This window comes from Rattus rattus, chromosome 18, assembly GCF_011064425.1.
Source record: "Rattus rattus isolate New Zealand chromosome 18, Rrattus_CSIRO_v1, whole genome shotgun sequence".
In the NCBI taxonomy this organism is placed as follows: Eukaryota; Metazoa; Chordata; class Mammalia; order Rodentia; family Muridae; genus Rattus; species Rattus rattus.
The window spans coordinates 39833760-39853934 of NC_046171.1; the positions used below are offsets into that span (position 1 = coordinate 39833760).

Consider the following 20175-nt stretch of genomic DNA (forward strand, 5'->3'; position numbering starts at 1 on the left):
AATGCTGAGTAGTGAGATTACAGAATTAAGTTTCATCTTGCAGATAACTTAGAAACTGAAGGATCCTGGAAGTGCTTGGGAAAAGATAACATTCTTTTTACAGGAACAAACAAGCTACCCTCAACTCTGACTAATACTCATGTAGGCTAATGATTTAAGTATACTTTGTATTTTTACCTTTAAAGTCTAACATATAATTTCTAAGATATAAGAGTGTGTTCCTGTTTTGATAAATATGGGTCACAGCCCAACTTTGGTTTGATTTTAGGTCCTCAAAGCTAATAGCTTGCTTTCTACAGTCGGGACATAAATGGGGGAGAAGGGAAGGAATTAGTAAGGAGCTAACACACATAAATACCACGTTAATTTTCCAGTCACAGAAGAGGGGCATACTCGATATCGTGCGGAAAGACTGTGTCACCTGTTACAATGGAGTCCGTGTCAGTGTGTGTGAGTGAACCCCCACGGCAGGCAGCCGGGAAAGCACCACCCCCAGGCTCCTAGCACATCACAAGACTACATACAAATGTAAAGTTTTGCTACAAATTCTTGGAAAATTTAGGAATTAGCTTTTTATAAATATATTTAACATTTTAAAATCATTAGTTGCAGAGTCAGATAAGCAATTACTTGTATCAGACGTTCTTCTGATGGACAGAACAGTTCTGCAGCGGCACCGCCGGTCTGCATCCACTCCACCAGCTGACAACATGCTCAACAAAGCACACGGACACAGTGCTAACAAACCCGGAAGTCGGAAACTCCGTTAGAACTGCCAGGCTACCTTTTATACATTCTACTCCGCTTTATTGTTTATACAAAATCAGAAATGTGGGGTGTTTCTGGCGACTGGAGTAAAACACACTACAGACCAAAGGGAAGAGAGGTTCGTGGAAGAAACACCTGATTGCTGCCTATGGGAGGGACCTTTCTATCGCCCATATCATGGTGGTAGCATTAGCATCTGCTCCCGGGAGGCCCCCTGACACGGCAGCATGTAGGAACCTCCTAATTTCATAGCTTAAATCATTGAACAGACTCGAGGCTTAGGTTGGCCTCTTATCATGTAGGATCCAGGCTTAGATTTTGAAAAAAGTTCCAAAATGATGTAGAAAGTAACACACTGGAACAAAAGACACCAACGGAAAAGCAAAATGCTTCCAGTGTGGACCAAACTGCAGCCCACCCAGCGCAGCAAACACACACTGCAGCCCACCCAGCGCAGCAAACACACACTGCAGCCCGCAGCACCCGAGGCTGCCCGGGCTGCCCCTTACTGATAGCTTTGAATGCTCAAGTTTGAGTTCCAAACATGCTTGCCTGTAACGACAGTCTCTTCCCCCCCGATTCCTGGAAATATCAAAAGCTATTTGGGGAGAGAAAATGGTTCTTGTAGTAATAAAGGTTTCATGTCCCATGTGCTATTCCAAGGATGATTTAAAAAAATAAGAAATCTGCAATTCATATAAAAGGAAAACTGGCTTAAAATTCAAAAGCAAATCCAGTCAGGTGGAGGTATATATGGCATTAAATAATTGAGTCGGATTCCTTTTTGAAGATTCCGGATGAGCTTGACAGGAGAGAGCTCTGGTTCGCCAGCATTTTCTCCATCTTCTCCCCTCCGGTGTTTTTACTGATCTCTCTCTGCTTCTTGCTATGAATCCACGGGATTAAGCAGAGCACAGCACCTCCAATGAACGGAGGGACCCCAGCGAGGTAGAAGGCCAAATCGTAGGAGCCCAGTTTGTCATGGAGCAGCCCTGGAAGAGGACACAGCAGCTGTCACAACGAGGGAACAAGTCTGGCTCCCAGATCAGTCACACTGATGGCAGGCTCGGAAAACGGACTTGAAGTGCAAACATTTTCTGACATGTGGAAGGGGAAAAAGATCTCTGATTTTAAGTTTTACTGCAGAGCACAGGTCATACCAAAGCACTTGTGGAGAGCACTACAAGGAGGCTTTGGCATCCTCCAGCCTATCAGAGGCTAAGCCACTCTAAAGATGATGCAACGGCCTTGTCTCAGTTGAAGGTGGGTGGGGCACCCAGGTCAAAGTTCTCTCAACATCTGCCCCCAAGAGGATCTTACTCAAACTGTGATACAAAACACTAAAAGCTATAAATCTAAGAGCTGGGATAAAAAGAGACTCAACGTTTTTAATGTCTGGGTGTTTCGTCTGAATATATGTCTGTGTACCAAATGCCTACCTGGTATCCAGGAAGGCATCTGGAGTTAGGGGTAGGTGCCCACCATGTGGGTTCTAAGTAAAGCATCCTTTGGAAAAGCGGCCAGTGCTTTTAACTACTGAGCAATCTCGCTAGCCCAAAAGAGAGGTTTTGGAATATATCTGAGAAGGATACTGAGACCTTCCCATCCTTGGGAAGAATTATAACAATGTGTGTCTGGCCGGGCCAGGCAGCATATGACTTTAATCCCAGCAGAGACTGAAGTTTGAAGCCAGCCTGGTCCACACAGCAAGTTGTAGGCTACATAGAGGCCCTGTCTCAAAATAAACAGAAAGCCCTGAAGTGTGTGCTTGCCATTTGATGGATTCTTAAGCTCTGCTTCTGAAAAGTATTAGTTTACTTCTAAACCTCCTGAGAAATCCAGGGCTCCAAGTTGTATATCTTCTTAGTGTTTGGGTTTTTACTGTGCACCTCAGGTTATCTAAAACATCCAGAGAGCATACTGAACTGAACGCCTGTCCTACTTCGCCAATGCCCAGCTAAGAATGCATCCAGTGGCTCGCCAATACGTGCACACATAAATGAAAGTACAGCTATCCCGAATCTAGATGTAAAACACAAGGATCTTTAAATATGCAATATTCCGGCCTTCAGAATCCGAGTGTCTCACATGCGACCAGCCTTGCACCTGTGGCTGCTAATAAACAGGCTTTCCTATAAATAACCACGCTGAGCCACTGAGGAAATGGGGGAGGGTAATTCTCCGGGCCAGTTGCTATGTGTTCTTCCTATTTCAGGAGTGTCCTGCTGCCCCCGCCCCTTACGCTGGGTCTGTAAGCCGTTACTATTCCTGCTGAAGCAACACTGTTCCCACTCTTTACTTGGAGACCTGAACTCTCCCAACCTGAGCTAAGTGCACAAGCTATACCTGAGAAGAGAGGAAGAAATAGAGGCTTCTCGTACAGGGAGTATCACTCCAGATGGCAAACTCTATTCTGGATCAGCTCCAGACACAAGAAGGAGTTAAGGTGACTCTCACTGAGCTTCCCTGAGCCCCTTCTATCGGACGAGATAGCTGTATATAATTGAGACTTTATCCTAACTGTATGAACACTCATCTAATTCACACTGGTACCCAAGTAAGGATCACTCGGTCATCTAGGCGACCTGTAAAGCTAGCACTCGCTTAACATGAAGTCAGCTATTGAGGTACAGTGGCACGGAGTAAACTCGCAATGCTCATGAGCAGCATGGCTACGCCCGCGTCCGTCACGCTAAAAGCGACAGAACTCCATCCCTATTGAGTGCCCCTTCTCCAGTCTCTGGCAACCACCACCCTGGTTTCTGTCTCTGTGGAGATGCCGGGCAGCTCACACAGGTGGAACCATGCGGCACCTGACCGCTTCATGTCTGTGATGCTGGCCCGCCTGGCGGTGGCATCAGTGTCCCTCTCTATCACTTTGATGGCTGAACAGTATCTACCCCTCTCCATTGCATGGTAGACTTTGGGATTTACTCTTTGGCTAGGGACGGACTGGAGTCAATCTTATTATATTATATACAGTCCCAGCTCTCCTGGGACTCACTGTGTAGGCCAGGCTGGCCTTGAACTTGCAGTTCTCCTGAACACTGAGAATATAGATCTGTACCACTGCATTATTTCTATATTTATGTTTTGATAGACAATATAGTTCTCTCCACTACATGTGATTCTCTTCAACCATTTTACAATGGGTATGCTTATGTATGTACAAGTAGTAAATGCTTGGAAGTCTATCAGAATCTTCATTTTCATGTTTCCATTTGTCTAACATACATGCGAACAGAACTGTGAAGAAGTAGGGGCTAATTGCATGGCGTACTGGAAGAGTATGTATTTGGTATACCCCATGCCCAAGTCCAATACTCAGCATGCCCCAACAGGGAGTGTTTGCTGGGAGTGTAGCTCGGTGGCACGTCCTTGCTTAGGATGTGCAAGGGCCTGGGCTTAACACACCACACACACACAAACAGACACACACACACACATACACCACACACATGCACATACACATACACATACATACACACATACACACACATATACACACACACCACATACACACATACAGACACACATTCACACACATATATCCCCACACACACATACATACACAGAGACCCCCCACATACACATACATACAGAACCCCCCACAGACCCCCCATGCACACACACACACCCCACACATACACACACACACACATACACAAACACACACACACATTTGTAGAATGCTCCCCAACAAATGTTTCCAATGTACTGTCAACAGATAGTCTTATTAAAAGAGGAGCCAGAAGATGGTGGTGCACCCCTTTTAGTCCTGGCACTCAAGAGGCAGAGGCAGGCGGATCTCTGAGTTTGAGGCCGGCCTGATCTATAGAGTGAGGTCTAGAACAGCAGGGGTCATACAGAGAAACTCTGTCTTGAAAAATCATCAAACAAGCAACAATGACAACAGCAATATCAAAAACTCCCAACAGGAAACAAGCAGAGCGAGATAAAGAAAGCTCAGAGTACTGTCGATAACGTATCTCACAAGCAAACGGGGTTTAGGATGCAGAGTGGACAGGTAGGAGAATTGTCATATTTACCTGCAACAGGAGGACCGACAGTCATGGGGATGGACATGAATCCAAGGAGAAACCCAATGGCCTGGGAAGCATCCTGAGGACCAACTAATTCAAAGGCAATGGGCGCCATGATGGAGATGAAGCACCCGTCGAAGAGACCCATGATGAGGCAGAGGGCAATGAGGGCTCCGAAGACGCTGCACAGGGGAATCATCATGGACGTCAGGCCGATGAAGAAGAAGGAGAGGACCTAGGACAGACGACGTCACATTAACGCTGCTTTCAGGAATCCCTCTTCCTCTTGCTAACACGGGATCAACTTCCCCGAGGTCCTCTTACATTTCCTTACCATTTTCACTAGGGAACAAGAACGTAACCATTTTATGTGGTGATTTTCCTTCCCAGCCTGTGCATTCTTTAGTCAGAATACTTTATATACACATAAAGACTAAAAATGTATATATATGTATGTATGTATACATATATATGAACAAATCTTTGGATTAGATATTATAAAGTTTAGAGAGATCATGCACCTGGGCCAATTCTGTTAGCCTCATTTATTCTTCGAGCACTTGATTATTTTTTTAACCCATGAAACCCATTACACTTTATGGGTAAATACTGCACTTTATACCTGGGCACTTTAGCATTAAGGGTTAGAGTATTTCAGGGTTAGGGTAGTTAATGCAATCAAACGCCTGGTTTTGCCTGACATCTGGTAAGCATTAATGCTATATAGAGGTTTACACAATGAACAAGTCAATTCTTCCTCTTGGGTTCTGGAGAGAAGGACATTTAATAAAAAGGGTACAAATGAAGTATTTTAGATGGTGCCATAGTCATGTAAAGTATAAGAGAACAGACCATCTCTAACTTCTGAGGAAATAACGAAAGCGGGTAAGTGGCTGGCCTGGTGGTTATGCTCAGAACTCCAGGAAATGGAGAATCCACAGCTTAGGGCTAGCCTGAGGTTATACTGAGAGCCTACCTCAGACAGAAAACAACAAGCCAGCGAGAGCTAATCACGCGTGGGTTCTTGTCATCAGGGTTGAGAACCTGAGTTCCAGGCCCAAGACCCCATGGGGAAGGGAAAGAAACGATTCCTGAAAGTTGTCTTCAGTCTTGGAAAATCCCAAATGGATGGTCAGAAGAAAGCTGTGCACACACTACTGTTTACCAAGGCCGTTCTCTGACCTCGCTCCAGGGGTCACTTGGCTGTGAGTACAACGCTGTCCTTGTCTCACTTGCAAAGATGGCGGTGCTCGGAAACCTTAACACACCCAAGGCACATAGACAGAGCAGGCCTAGTCCACATGCACAGCAGCTCAGAGTGGACAGGATGGTCCTGTCAGGTGCCCTCCAGTGACAGCAGGGCAGCAAAGCAGAGATGAGAGAGACAGGCCATGGACATCACTGCACTGTCTCTTCTGATTTCCGTGCTACTGGCATGCTTAGAGGATACAACTGTCCTGATTTGCTTCTCTATCACTGTGAGAAACACCAAGAGCAAAGCAGCCCAAGGGAGGAAAGGGTTCATTTGGCTTTCACTCCAGGTATGAGGTGCACGCAGAGCTCAAAGAGTCACAGAAAACCAAGAGGTGCTACCTGCCTGTTTTACAACGATCAGAGCTGGGAAGCTGCAGGAGTCTGCTATGTGACTGAGTCTCCCTCAAACTCTGCAAATAGATGTGTGTGCACACATAGATAGATACAGTCTTTGGACCAGATGTGATAGTTTACAGAGATCATGCACCTGGGCCAACAGCTGATGGGAAGACAAGAACAGGGTTTCTCGAGACCAGGAGTTTTAAACTTCAGTCTCAAGCCAACTGGTATACCACCACGTTGCCTTTCTTCACGCTCTCGTCCCTCTCTGCAGACTGGTATTCTAAAAATGGCTTCGTTTTCACTAAACTACTCTTGAAATTGTTTTTACGGAGTGAGAGCCTTGTTTCCTATATGAAGGGAAACCAAGCAGAAACTCCCGTGGGAAGCGGAAGCAGGCACTAAAGCTGATGGCTGAACGTGTGGTGCTTCCTGGCTTACTCCCCTCTGTCAGCTCAAGCCCGCCTCGCTTGCCTAGGAATGGCTTCTCACAGTGGGCTGAGCCTTCCTATGTCAATCATTAGCCAGAACACGCCCCACAGACAGGCCCACAGCTAATCTGATGGATGGAAGCGATTCCTCAACTGCCTCCCCTCTTCCCAGGGCACTCCAGTTTGTGTCAAGTGGACAGATCCTATCGGCACAGCAGGCTTGGTGGTGCACATCAGGGAAGCTACTCACACTCTAAGGGTTCTAGGGATGCGTGGTCTGAGAAAGCGTGGGATTCACAACTGGCAGTTTTCAGGCTCCAGGGATAGCTCGGTTGGTAAAACTCCATAAAAACACGAGTTTAGACGCTCTGCAGCCACATAAAAAGAACAGGCATGTTGGCCGGTGGTGTGTGCTGAGAGACTGGACACGGGCTCTCTGGGGCTAGCTGTGTCAGAAACACGGACAGTTCCTGAAGAACCATAACTGACACCCTTTGGAATGGCAGCTTTCACCAGCTGTGGCACACCTTGTCCGTTGACATAGCACTGAGAAACACTTGAAAACAGTCACAATCTGCGTCACCTTTCTGACCCCATCGTGGCATGAAGCTGGGTAGTTCACTGTGTAGCCTTGACATTACCACAACTGTATATTTAAAGTACAGTGGGGACCAAAGGGGAGAGAATAGATATTCTGGCCTCAAACACACAACCTTCGAGCCTTTACCTCCAAAGGGCTGAGATTATAGTGTGTACCACCAAACAGCTTCATACTCACTTTCTGAAAGAATAAAATCTCCCATTCTCCCACTTTTAAAAAACTGAAACATCTTTTTTCTCTGTCCCAACATCAGTGAAAGCATAGGTGTGGCTTCCCAGTAGTGGGCAAGATAGATAAGCGAGAAAGGTCGTCTGAGTTGTAGTCTCCATTACTGAGAAAAAACACCATGGCCCAGAGCAAGCTTTGGGAGGAGAGGGTTTACGTCAGCTTACCGCTCCTCACCACAGTCCATCATCAAAGAAAGCAGAATGCTGCTTCCTGGCTTGCTCCCTGTTGATTGCTCAGTCTGCTTTCTTGTACGTCCAGGACCACCTGCCCACAAGTGGCACTGCCCACAGTGAGATGGACCCTTCCACATCATTAATCAAGAAAATGCCCATCCAATGTGCCTATAGGCCGATCTACAGAAGCATGGGAATTCCTGTCTGATGTGCCTATAGGCTGATCTATAGGGGCATGAGAATTCCCATCTCATGTATCCATAGGCTGATCTACAGGGGCATGAGAATTCCCATCTCATGTACCTAAAGGCCAATCTACAGGGGCATGAGAATTCCCATCCGATGTACCTATAGGCCGATCTACAGAAGCATGGGAATTCCCGTCTGATGTGCCTTTGGCTGATCTACAGAGGCATGAGAATTCCCATCTCATGTACCTATAGGCTGATCTACAGGGGCATGAGAATTCCCGTCTGATGTGCCTATAGGCTGATCTAAAGAGGCATGAGAATTCTTTTCCCCATGACTAGCTTGTATCAGGTTGACTTAAAACCAACCAACACAACCAGGCTCTGGCTCTCTGTGATCCTGAACAAGCAAAAGACATTCTGATGCTTGAGACAAAAAGCCTAAATATAACCAAAATGTCAAAAGGTAGCAAGTAGCCAAGGAGTTAAAATAACTCCTTGCTATTTTTATCCAAAAGCTAACCAGGTTCTGTTGCCATTGATGCCTCTGCTATATTAAGATGTCCAAGAAGTGACACCAGAAACCAATGGTACACACTGGACTTCCCAGCCCCCAGAACAGAGAGCTAAAGAAACACCTTGTCTCTCCTTAAGAAGCAGCAAGGATTGGGAGACACAAATCCTACCATTCCTAGTTATAGATAAACTTTTTTTCTGTCTGCAACTGTGAAAGGAACATGACATTCTTAGAAACATTTTCAATCCAACGAACTCCAGGAAATCTAAACTATCCTAGTTAATTGTTTTTGTCTTGCTTGGCTTGGATGAAATAGATCATGTCATGTACCCAGGCTGGTCTTGAACTCATAATCTCCTGAGTGCTAGGGATTATAGGTGTGAACTATCAGGCCTAGTTCATTCAATGCCCTTCACTGGTAAAACCATGAACCAAACTTCCAGCCACCTCATCACAATAGACACACACACACACACACACACACACACACACACACACACACACACTCACCACAATTACAATAGACATTCACCCACGCCTCATTTCTCTCCCGATTTTTTCAGGACTAATTCCTGTCAGGAAGGGCAGCTCTGGAGTTTAAACAGCACACAGGCAGCTAATGAGCACTGGGAACCTGACAGTCTCATACAGTATTTGACACACTCAGTTTTACTAATAATGTTTTCATGGGAGAATTAATAATGAAGTCCAGGCTCTTTAATTTGGGTGCTTTCCCCAATTTCTCTACTTTTTTGTCTTTTAAAATTTTTTGGTTTTGATCAGCTTTTTTTGCTTGATTTTTAAGGTTCACATCTGGAGCATTTTTTAATCTTTACCGAACTGCAAGTCCCTTTTTCACGCTACCCTATATTAACTAACTTTCTCAGTTATTTGACCAAGATTGATTAGTGTCGTTGCTCCTTTGAGATTGGTGTAGCAATATATCCCAGGCTGTCCTCACACTTGGAATGCCTTTGCCCCAGCATTTTGAGTACAGGAATACAGACATGTACTACCGTTCCTTCTGTAAGACTCACTGACTTGGAACTGAGAGATGGCTCAGTGGGTAGAGCACTGGCTGCACTCCCAAAGGACCTGGGTTCTAGCCCCGGGACTCACATGGCAACTCACAACCGTCCTAACTCCAGTTTCAGGGAATCTGGTGCTGTCTCAGGCCTCTGCAGGCACCAGGCATGTTTGTACTGCATGGGTTTACATGGAGAGAAAATATACATATAAAACGAAAAAGGATAAGATTTATTAGTTTAATTAAATAAATTTGTTATTTTCCCTTGAGAATTGAACTCCTTAAGGTCAGTCATACAGACAGCCCATTCCTTGAGCGCTTCAGAACAATGCCTAGTTTCTTTTACTTTATTTGTATTGAGGGAAAGTTCTCAGGAAGGAGCTGACTCCCCATCCCCCACCAAATATTCAAGGCCAATTAACTTATTAAAATTTCAACCATGTTGGAGAGTTTAGAATGTTACAAGTCCAGAAACAAATTACCTTGGGCCACTGTTAGCCCTTTGGTAGCCATGACCTGCCTTCTTCTATATGTGAGCGAATAATATCTTTGTGACTGTTGGGTAAAATGCTCTTCAGTGAACCCATACCACCAACCAAATGGCCACAAATGCCGTCAGGTGGTGCCTGAGGCCTAGAGCTTTAATCTACCTGCCTCATGTTTCTAACGCATCTGAAAAGTAGCATGCTTCAAGAACGTTCTGCTACTATACACACCTCACCAAACGTCCCCACTTTGGAGCACAGAACCTGGAGTGACCTAATCTATGTTCTGGGACCACAGTTGCTCATGTTTGCCTGCAGAATAAACACCTACTCTTTTTGAGGTGAGAGCTGTGCTTTGCATCGGCAGTAACTACGGTGATAAGGAAAACGCTCGTTCCCAGTAGAGTTTATGTCTAAGCTGGTCAGAACGTAAATATTTGCCCTTTTTGCAGCGATCCCTGGGCCACAGGAAGCATGTGTCAAGGTTTGATAAATTGTCCACACACATCAGTACTTCCTTATCATTTCCAAATAAATATCAGATATACAGATCAAATATTGATCTGTCAATCCCGGAACCCAGTTTGGAAGATAATAGTTTCTCATTACACAAGCACAGCGTTGTGGGAGACAACACTGGCCTATCCTACGCAGACACTGGACTCCGGCGGAAGCTAAGCTCCTTATGAGCAAACACAAGGCATCCTCAGAGGCAGACTCACAACTGGACAAAGTTAGGTTCATATGCTGCTCTTAAAATGCTTCGTCAACATAACGTTTCCAGAGCTTTACAGGAGGCTGTAAGCCAGGCTGTGACCAAGGGAGAGAGCAGCTAAGTCCTGTTCATCCTACACTAACCAGACGGAATAGAGGCCATGTGACCAAATGACTGGAACCTTCTGGAGCATACAGGGCCTTGGTGCTGTTGACGTGTTTCACACAGAGGAAGAGAGTGAGGGGACATGTCTGATTTTCTCCAGGTCACATTCAGAGCAGGGCCAGCCTCAGTGAGGCTGCAGGGCCTCTGAGTCAGTCTGGGGAAAGGTAAGTACTCAGATTCCATTAGATATTGGGTAAACCCCATGCCTTCATGTAAATGTTCGTGATAAGGAAAGTGAAAAGCGGAGTTTAACAGCACTGACCGGCTCGACCTTTTTCAAAGGAAGAGAAAGTTACACATGAAGACAGGCATGAACTCCCTTCAGCCCCACCCACCCACCCTCAGTCTATTCTGCACTCAATGAGGCCCAGGGCATTTGGGTCCAGACACATGGACAGGATGTCCATTTGAGGGACTCGGAGTTTGACAAATACCTTGGTAGGCAGGCAGATAGGTGAGGGACCACATGTAGGTAATAAAGGTGGTGAATTTCCAAGATGGCTGGCTTCCTCCTCACCCTCAAGACAAGTTTAAGGCAGAGCAGGACGTTTGTGTAACAATTGTGGGCCAGTTAGCCAACAACCCTAGATTATTGCAAACTGTACCAACATTCTACAAAGTAAAACCTGATCTTGGGTCTGAAGACAGATCTCCACCCCTTCCCAGCATCCCTCCTTCTTCCAGGCCAGTCTCCCCTAGCTTTTCCCAGCTCTGACCCTGTTCTAGGGACCCAGGGACCTTCCTGTCCTGTGTGTGCCTCTCCACCTAGGCTAATGTGCTCTTAGGAGCACAGGAAATATTCAGTATTATTTTTGCAGAATGAAAGTCTGCAGTGCAGCAGATGTCCAGTAGAGGGCACCTTGACATTAGCAAACAGAACTAGCTGGTCAGCGAAATGCTGGATAAGTATATCTACAATGCAGTGTTATAAAGGGAGGGATGATGATCATAAAATAAATTAATACTGCCACAGTATTTGAGACAGAGTCTTAGTCTGAAGCCCAGGCTGGCCCTGTGTCTGTGGCAATCCCGCCTCATAAGTATTGGCTTACAGGTAGGTGTGAGCTACCTTGCCCGTGTGTACAGGGTTTAGGGGATTGCAATGGCACAGAACATGTGGAGGTCAGAGGACAAGTTGGGAGAGAGCACGGTTCTTTCCTTCTACCTTCCCCTGAATCCTGGGCATCGATCTCAGGTCATCAGGCTGGAGGCCCACAGCTTTACTCATGGAGCTGCTTCAAAGCCCCCTTCCCTTTTGAGTCTCTCTACATAGCTGGCTGTCCTAGAACTTACAATGTAGACCAGGCCGGCCTTGAACTTGGGGATCTGCCTCCCTCTGCCTCCCAAGCACTGGGACTTACTTGAGGCCTGCATCTCTACGCCCACTTGGCCCCACATTTTATAAAAGAGCATATAGACCAACGAGGCCTTGGTTTTACTCCCAGCACTGATGGGAGGAAGCGGACATCAGCCACTGTCTCCACTTCCTTCCAGCTGCATAACAGGCACTGGCCCGAGACTGCCTGCTTGGACCCCACGGCAAGGCAGACTCCGTTCCTAAGAGTTCGTATCTGTAAGTGGAAGCAGAGAACTAAGCCTCCTTGAAGGGCGAGGCCTGGAGATGGTGCATGTGGAACACTCAGCTCAGGAGAAGAGTTAGTGACGTAACCACCCACACATTATAGCGGACTCAGGGGAGTGACTTTATCTGGAGTGGCCGCCCACTCTACAGTTTCCTGTTCCCAGGTCTCAGCTCTCATGAGCCTGCCACACTACTTCCCACGATTAACCCTTGACTCGCTTTCCAGCTCTCCTTTACCGTCCTTGGACGCAGTCCCCTTACCCCCACTTTGTCATCTGGTGGTCACCTCTTACTTCAATCACTTCACTAGTTCCTGATGTGGATGGTCACTGGTGTTCCTAGAAGCACTCTATTCCCAGATGTTTCTTACCAACCTGGTCACCTCCTTTCAGTTCCCTTGCAGCCCAAGAATGCTCACGTCCCACCAGACTTTTACCTGAGCATTTAACTTGGCTGTTCATAGGTTCCATGCACAAATGTGGTAAAACAAATAGTTTGTCTCTTTGGATATACTGAACTGCTAATCTCATGGGATAATGAGACCATCTCTACCATTAGCCAAGCAACAGATCTCAGGTGTACAGAGCATAAATGGCTTCATTGGGCACCCCTTCTCTGTTCCTTTGACTTACTGCTTGATCCCAATGACTTTCCCTTGGTTTTTTCCTATCTAGACCCCATCAGCAGTTTCCCCTTCACATCTGTGCAGTCTGTCACTGCCTCTAAATACTGCTATAACCCACCCGGCTTATGTGTATTATTAGACCAACACTTGTATCTTAGGTTAGACCGTTTTCACTACCCCTGAAAGAAACCATCAACTTCCCCAAACCCCAACTACCATGTGTTTATCTTAATGATCTGCCTTGTCTAGACATTTTAGATCAACAGAACCATTCAACATGTGGCCTTCTGTAACTGTCAACCCCTGCCCCATTCTCCACTGAATTCTTTCCTTCCCAATCACCAGGCTGGTCTTCATAGAGCACTGCTCATGTCAGCACTGCCTTACACTCTGCAGTGGCTTGAGGGAGATGACAAAGAACATTCAGCCCCTTTCACTTTTGTCTGTTCTGTTGAGTTTTTTGAAGTGGGGTCTTGCTGTGTAGTCCCAGCTGGCTTGGAACTTGCTATGTAGAGCAGGCTGGCCTTGAACTTATGTTGATCTTCTTGCCTATACCCCCCGCCCCCATGCTAGGATGAATCACTGTGTGGAAGGTCATCAACTTTCATGCCCATACATGTCTTCCTAACCTGGCCTCCCTCCAGCTATACCCCCTCCTACCCCTCCTTTATGCCTTTCAAGCATCCAGCTTCCCAGGCACACATATATATGGACCCTGTGTTCTCCCTACTTAGGACATTCTTTTCTTCTTTCCTTATCTCTGACTCTCTCCACCTAGCCACCTACTCACTTATAGAAAGCCACTTTTCCGTGATGCTGGGGAACAAGCCAGGGCCATGTGCATGCAAGGTAAGCTTCATTGCTAAGTTACATCCTGGCTCTTTAAGTAGCTCTTGTGTCTTTATAATCTTTAGACTCTCACTAGTGATTCAGACTTTTCCCAGGGAGCTGTTATCTCACTGAGTGGCAATACTGTACTATCACATCCCCCAGGACCTTTGACTAGTAAGCAAGGATCACAGAATGTGCTGAGCTGGGCAGCATCTAGCAAGCTGCAGAGTTCTGCTAAGAAAGACTCACTTCAACTGCAAGCGGATAATAACCTTGGAATTAGTATCTGGTTAAGCACACTCCATAACACCTAGCAGGCAATCTTTGCCCTCGGGAATCTGCAGGCTGGTGACACTGGCAGGCTCTTAAATGTAGCACTTAGGAAGAGCAGGCAGATCTCTGAGTTCAAGGCCAGCCTGGTCTATAGTTCAAAGGAAAACCAGTGCTACACAGAGAAACTCTGTCTCGACCAACAAAAAGAGAAACAAGGAAAGAATACCTGTCTGCAGAAGTTCTATTCTAGAAGTACCTACCATATTTACAGCATACATGCATATGGGTACAGCTAGTGCAAGTGCACCACTAGGAGCCAGGAACAGAGTGTGCTGCAGAAGGAGAGCCCAGAGAGGACCTGCAGGTAAACCTCCATCTATATCTATAGGGGGGGAGAGCCCAGAGAGGACCTGCAGGTAAACCTCCATCTATAGGGGGGGAGAGCCCAGAGAGGACCTGCAGGTAAACTCCATCCATAGGGGAGGAGAGCCCAGAGAGGACTCAGGTAAACCTCCATCTATATCTATAGGGGGGGAGAGCCCAGAGAGGACCTGCAGGTAAACTCCATCTATATTTATAGGGGGGGGAGAGCCCAGAGAGGACCTGCAGATAAACTCCATCTATATCTATAGGGGGAGGAGAGCCCAGAGAGGACCTGCAGGTAAACTCCATCTATATCTATGGGGAGGAGGCCCAGAGGGACCTGCAGGTAAACCTCCATCCATGGGGAAGAGAGCCCAGGGAGGACCTGCAGGTAAACTCTATCTATAGGGGGAGGAGAGCCCAGAGAGGACCTGCAGGTAAACTCTATCTATGGGGAAGGAGAACCCAGAGGACCTGCAGGTGAAACCTCCATCCATGGGGAAGGAGAACCCAGGAGGACCTGCAGGTAAACTCCATCCATGGGGAGGAGAGCCCAGAGGGGACCTGCAGGTAAACTCCATCTATGGGGAGGAGGCCCAGAGAGGACCTGCAGGTAAACTCCATCTATGGGGGAGGGCCCAGAGGGGACCTGCGGGTAAACTCCATCTATGGGGAGGAGGAGAGGACCTGCAGGTAAACTCCATCTATAGGGGAGGAGAACCCAGAGAGGACCTGCAGGTAAACGCCATCTATAGGGGGAGGGAAGCCCAGGAGGGACCTGCAGGTAAACTCCATCCATGGGGAGGAGAGCCCAGAGAGGGCCTGCAGGTAAACCTCCATCTATAGAGAAGGAGAGCCCAGAGAGGACCTGCAGGTAAACTCCATCCAGAGGGGAGGAGAACCCAGAGAGGACCTGCAGGTAAACTCCATCTATAGGGGAGGAGAGCCCAGAGAGGACCTGCAGGTAAACTCCATCCATAGGGGAGGAGAGCCCAGAGAGGACCTGCAGGTAAACTCCATCCATAGGGGAAGGAGAACCCAGAGAGGACCTGCAGGTAAACTCCATCCAGAGGGGAGGAGAACCCAGAGAGGACCTGCAGGTAAACTCCATCTATAGGGGAGGAGAGCCCAGAGAGGACCTGCAGGTAAACTCCATCTATAGGGGAGGAGAGCCCAGAGAGGACCTGCAGGTAAACTCCATCCATAGGGGAGGAGAGCCCAGAGAGGACCTGCAGGTAAACTCCATCTATAGGGGAGGAGAGCCCAGAGAGGACCTGCAGGTAAACCTCCATCCATAGGGGAGGAGAGCCCAGAGAGGACCTGCAGGTAAACTCCATCCATAGGGGAGGAGAGCCCAGAGAGGACCTGCAGGTAAACTCCATCTATAGGGGAGGAGAGCCCAGAGAGGACCTGCAGGTAAACTCCATCTATAGGGGAGGAGAACCCAGAGAGGACCTGCAGGTAAACTCCATCTATAGGGGAGGAGAGCCCAGAGAGGACCTGCAGGTAAACTCCATCCATAGAGAGACCTGCAGGTAAACTCCATCCATAGGGGAGGAGAGCCCAGAGAGGACCTGCAGGTAAACTCCATCTATAGGGGAGGAGAGCCCAGAGAGGACCTGCAGGTAAACCTCCATCCATAGGGGAGGAGAGCCCAGAGAGGACCTGCAGGTAAACTCCATCTATATCTATGGGGAGGAGGCCCAGAGAGGACCTGCAGGTAAACTGTAGCTATAGGGGAAGGAGAAGCCAGAGAGGACCTGAAGGTAAACCTCCATACATGGGGGAAGGAGAACCTAGAGGGGGCCCGCGGAGTAACCTCCATTCAGGGGGAGGAGAGCCCAGAGAGGACCTGCAGGTAAACTCCATCTATAGGGGAGGAGAGCCCAGAGAGGACCTGCAGGTAAACTCCATCTATAGGGGAGGAGAGCCCAGAGAGGACCTGCAGGTAAACTCCATCTATAGGGGAAGAGAGCCCAGAAAGTACCTGCAGGTAGACCTTTTTCACACCAGGCAAATAGTCTGCAATGCGGCCGAAGAGAAGCCGTCCAACCCCTGAAGTGACGCCAATGCACATGAAGAGCACCTCCTTGTTGTTCACATCTTTAAACCTTTCCTTTACATGGTTCATCTGTAGGTCAAGAAAAAGGGAGCTACGCTGAATATGGTGGGGCAACTTCACAAGATTGAAACATGCACCATTAAACATCAAATGTGGTTTGTCTCCCTCTATAATGTTACTCCAACCCCCTTTCAAAACTGAAATACTTAAAAGCGTCTCCTGTGATAATTCTGTGATCTAGAAAAACATATCAAGAAAATCTATCATGATTTAGCCCGTATAAAAGGAATGAGTTTTCTGAGTGTGGTGGCACACGCTGTAATCAGCCCTTGGCAGACTAGGGCAGAATTAAGAACGCAAGGCCACCCCCGGCTGCACAGCACAATCCCGGGCAGCTTGCATCATGTAACAAGACCTTGCCTCAGAAGACCAAAATTTCAAACGATGAGTTATTACTACAATTATTATTTTAGTAAACAGATCAGCACACACTAACGACAAGCCAGCGCTCAAAGGGGACTAGAGACCTGCAAGGTTACTTGCCCCTGGAAGATGGCTAAAGGTCATCTTTGGAGTTTTATTTCTTCTGGGAACCAGAACAAAACTGACGCCTTTGCAATATGTTCTATCAGAGCCTCCTACATGGAGGTGTAAGTTCCGTGTGGCGTGCCAGTAGATACAGACACACAAACAATTTGTAGTGGTCAAGTCTCTTGGACTGCCAGATCCAAGCACTGGTCCTCGCTCAGCAAGCTTCCTGGCTGAGTTATGCTTTAGGGTCTCAGTTGGTCTACAATATGGAAATGGCAACAGTATCTATTTCAAGGGTGGTTATAGGACCAAGTGAGACAAATGCGTACTTAAGAGTTAGGACGACTGAAGCACCTACTGAGCGTGTGTGAAACCCTAGGCTTGGCCAACACTAACGCCACCTGGAACGAGTGGCTACATACAGTTAATGAGCAGATGTTAATTTTGACCATCCTTTTTACACAGAGTCTTTTAGATTATTGGCTGTGCTGGAATAGAAGATGGGGGTAGAATAAAGGATCTTTCTCTCCTCATAAAGGCTGGTAAAATAGTGTCTATGGAGACCTCTGAGCCATGGATAGCCATTTTGTTTGACTTTCCCATATTGACTCAAGCATTCATTGCCCCTTATATGGTAGGCATCCCCTGGAGTCCTAAGAGACGTAAGCAAATTTCCTACCAAGCTCAATGGCCCAAGTAACTAATGTGGCAGTGGGGAAGTGGTAGCTCTCATTTCTCATTAAAAATTGGTAATTGGGGCTGGAGAGATGGTTCAGCAGTTAAGAGCACTGGGCACTCTTTCAGAGAACCTGGGTTAAATTTCCAGCACCCACATGGCGGCTCACAGCTGTGTCTAACTCTAGTCCGGGGTGACTGACACCCCCTTCTGACCCCTATAGGCATGTACAGAGCACACAGACATACATGCAGGCAAAACACACACACGCACACGCACACGCACACACACACACATATGCACACACGCACATATAATTAAAATTTTGAATTAAGAAGTAAGAATTGATAAGTTTTAAACTTCTCTGTTTTTTTGTTTTTTTTTTTTTTTGGTTATTTTTTTTGGAGCTGGGGACCGAACGCAGGGCCTTGGGCTTCCTAGGCAAGTGCTCTACCAATGAGCTAAATCCCCAACCCCAACTTCTCTGTTTTATACTGCTGCAGAATTGTCTTCCTAAATAGGACTTTAATCTCACCATTTCTGTCCTTGGAAGCTGCTTGTTACAGTCTACGTTCTATATTCCCGTCTGCTGGTCAAAGCTCTTCATGATCTGCCACTGGTCTATGTGTGCTCGTTAACCCCTGACCCTTGGCTTGAATGTCTACTGAGCTTGTGAGGAATGAAGCAGATGTATGTAGAGAAAGGCAGACTTCCAGGAGTTGTTACCACCTACATCATGGGTTCTTCCTCCCACACTTCTTTTATTTAAAAAAAAAAATTAAAATTTGGAAGAAATATAAAATCTGGGTCTTGTATAGAAATGCTAGCACCCGGCTTTAATCTAGAAGACGGTGAGATCCAATGCTACCTAAGCCAAACAGGAGCTGGCTGCAAACGGCATGAGGCCAACTTTGATCTCAGCCTTAATCAGCCAGCTCAGCAGGAAAGGGCTGTGACAATGTCTGCCCCACTTACTTCTCAGTTCCCTCCTGTCCTCTGTGCCCTGGGGCTTTGTGACTCCTTGCTATTGGTAACGCTATCCTTGGCACCTCCAGTTTCTAATGTGTTTCTGCACGGCCTAGCTAAATTCTCTGGGCACTCCCATGTAAAACTAGGATTGCCTATCTGCCTGTCTGAGAGACACCTCAAGGTCAGCACAGCTCATATGGAGTTCACCGACCCCTTACAAGTTGTTCTCTTGTATTTTGGCTAACAATATTATCAGCTCATGGATAGCAGTAAAAACCCAATAAAAAAGAAATCTTACATTACTCCAGCTCCTCTCTTCAGATCAGAGTGCCACCAAATGGTAATGGTCTTCTGGCTAAGTGACTCACACATGCTGCCTTTGGTCTGTGTTCCCGGTGTTCAGGTTCATGTCCCCTCCTTACCTGGACACTCTAGCAACCTTCTAACATACTTCCTGCTTGAGCACCATTCTCAAAGTTCCTAAACTCACCATTGAAAGCTCACTTCTCGGCTGACTTTCCCCTCGGGGTTTATAGCCTTTAGAATAAAGTGCGAACGCCTCATTTGACAATGGCCTCTACTTTGCTACTGCATCTCCCGCCAACCGCCCCGTTAAGACACACCGTCCTTTCACTAGAGGGGGCAATGCGCACTAACAACGGACAAGTCTAAGCTGGGATACGCTGGATACAAACGAGCCGAGAACCACAAGTCACTGGGATGGGGAGACATACAAACAGCCTAACACTGAGTGCCTGTTAAGACAAGACTTCAGCTGTACGATCAAGTAAAACATTAAAATGTCTAAATTTTATTTTTCACTTTTTCTTTACTGTAGCTAACTTAAACTTTTCTTTTTCTTTCTTTTTTAAGATTTATTTACTTATTTTATATAAGTACACTGTAGCTGTCATCACACACACCAGAAGTAGGCATCAGATCTCATTACAGATGGTTGTGAGCCACCATGTGGTTGCTGGGATTTGAACTCAGGACCTCTGGAAGTGCCGTCAGTGCTCTTAACCACTGAGCCATCTCTCCAACCCTAAACTTTACTAATTTAAATTACACAGAGCCTTGAATTGCATTATTGAAGAATTCCCTTGTCGTTGCAAGCACATGACAACCAGTGCTTCAGGAATCAGGAAGTTGCAAAGCTAAACAAGGCTCTCATTCTGGAGGGAAACAGCCCAGTGTGAGACAGATGTACTATGACGGGGTGCGTGTTCCCGAGGTTTATTAGGAAAAATTACAAAGTGGCACCCAGTGGATCTACACCTTCTCCACCACATGCCGAGGAGTGAAGCCAGAGACTCGGAATGCTGTGCT

General features: G+C 46.9%; 1 protein-coding gene across 1 annotated transcript in view; it reads right to left on the reverse strand.

Annotated features, from left to right (window-relative positions):
* Positions 1–565: 565 nt before the first annotated feature.
* Slc16a10 (solute carrier family 16 member 10) overlaps positions 566–20175 on the reverse strand; it is a 105921-nt gene continuing 86311 nt past the window's right edge. Inside the window, exons 4-6 of the mRNA XM_032889139.1 lie at positions 16596–16739; positions 4818–5046; positions 566–1760 (exon numbers count right to left, since the gene is read on the reverse strand). Of these exons, the coding sequence (XP_032745030.1) occupies positions 1528–1760; positions 4818–5046; positions 16596–16739 (606 nt within the window). The 3' untranslated portion in view covers positions 566–1527. The remainder of the gene's footprint in view (positions 1761–4817; positions 5047–16595; positions 16740–20175) is intronic.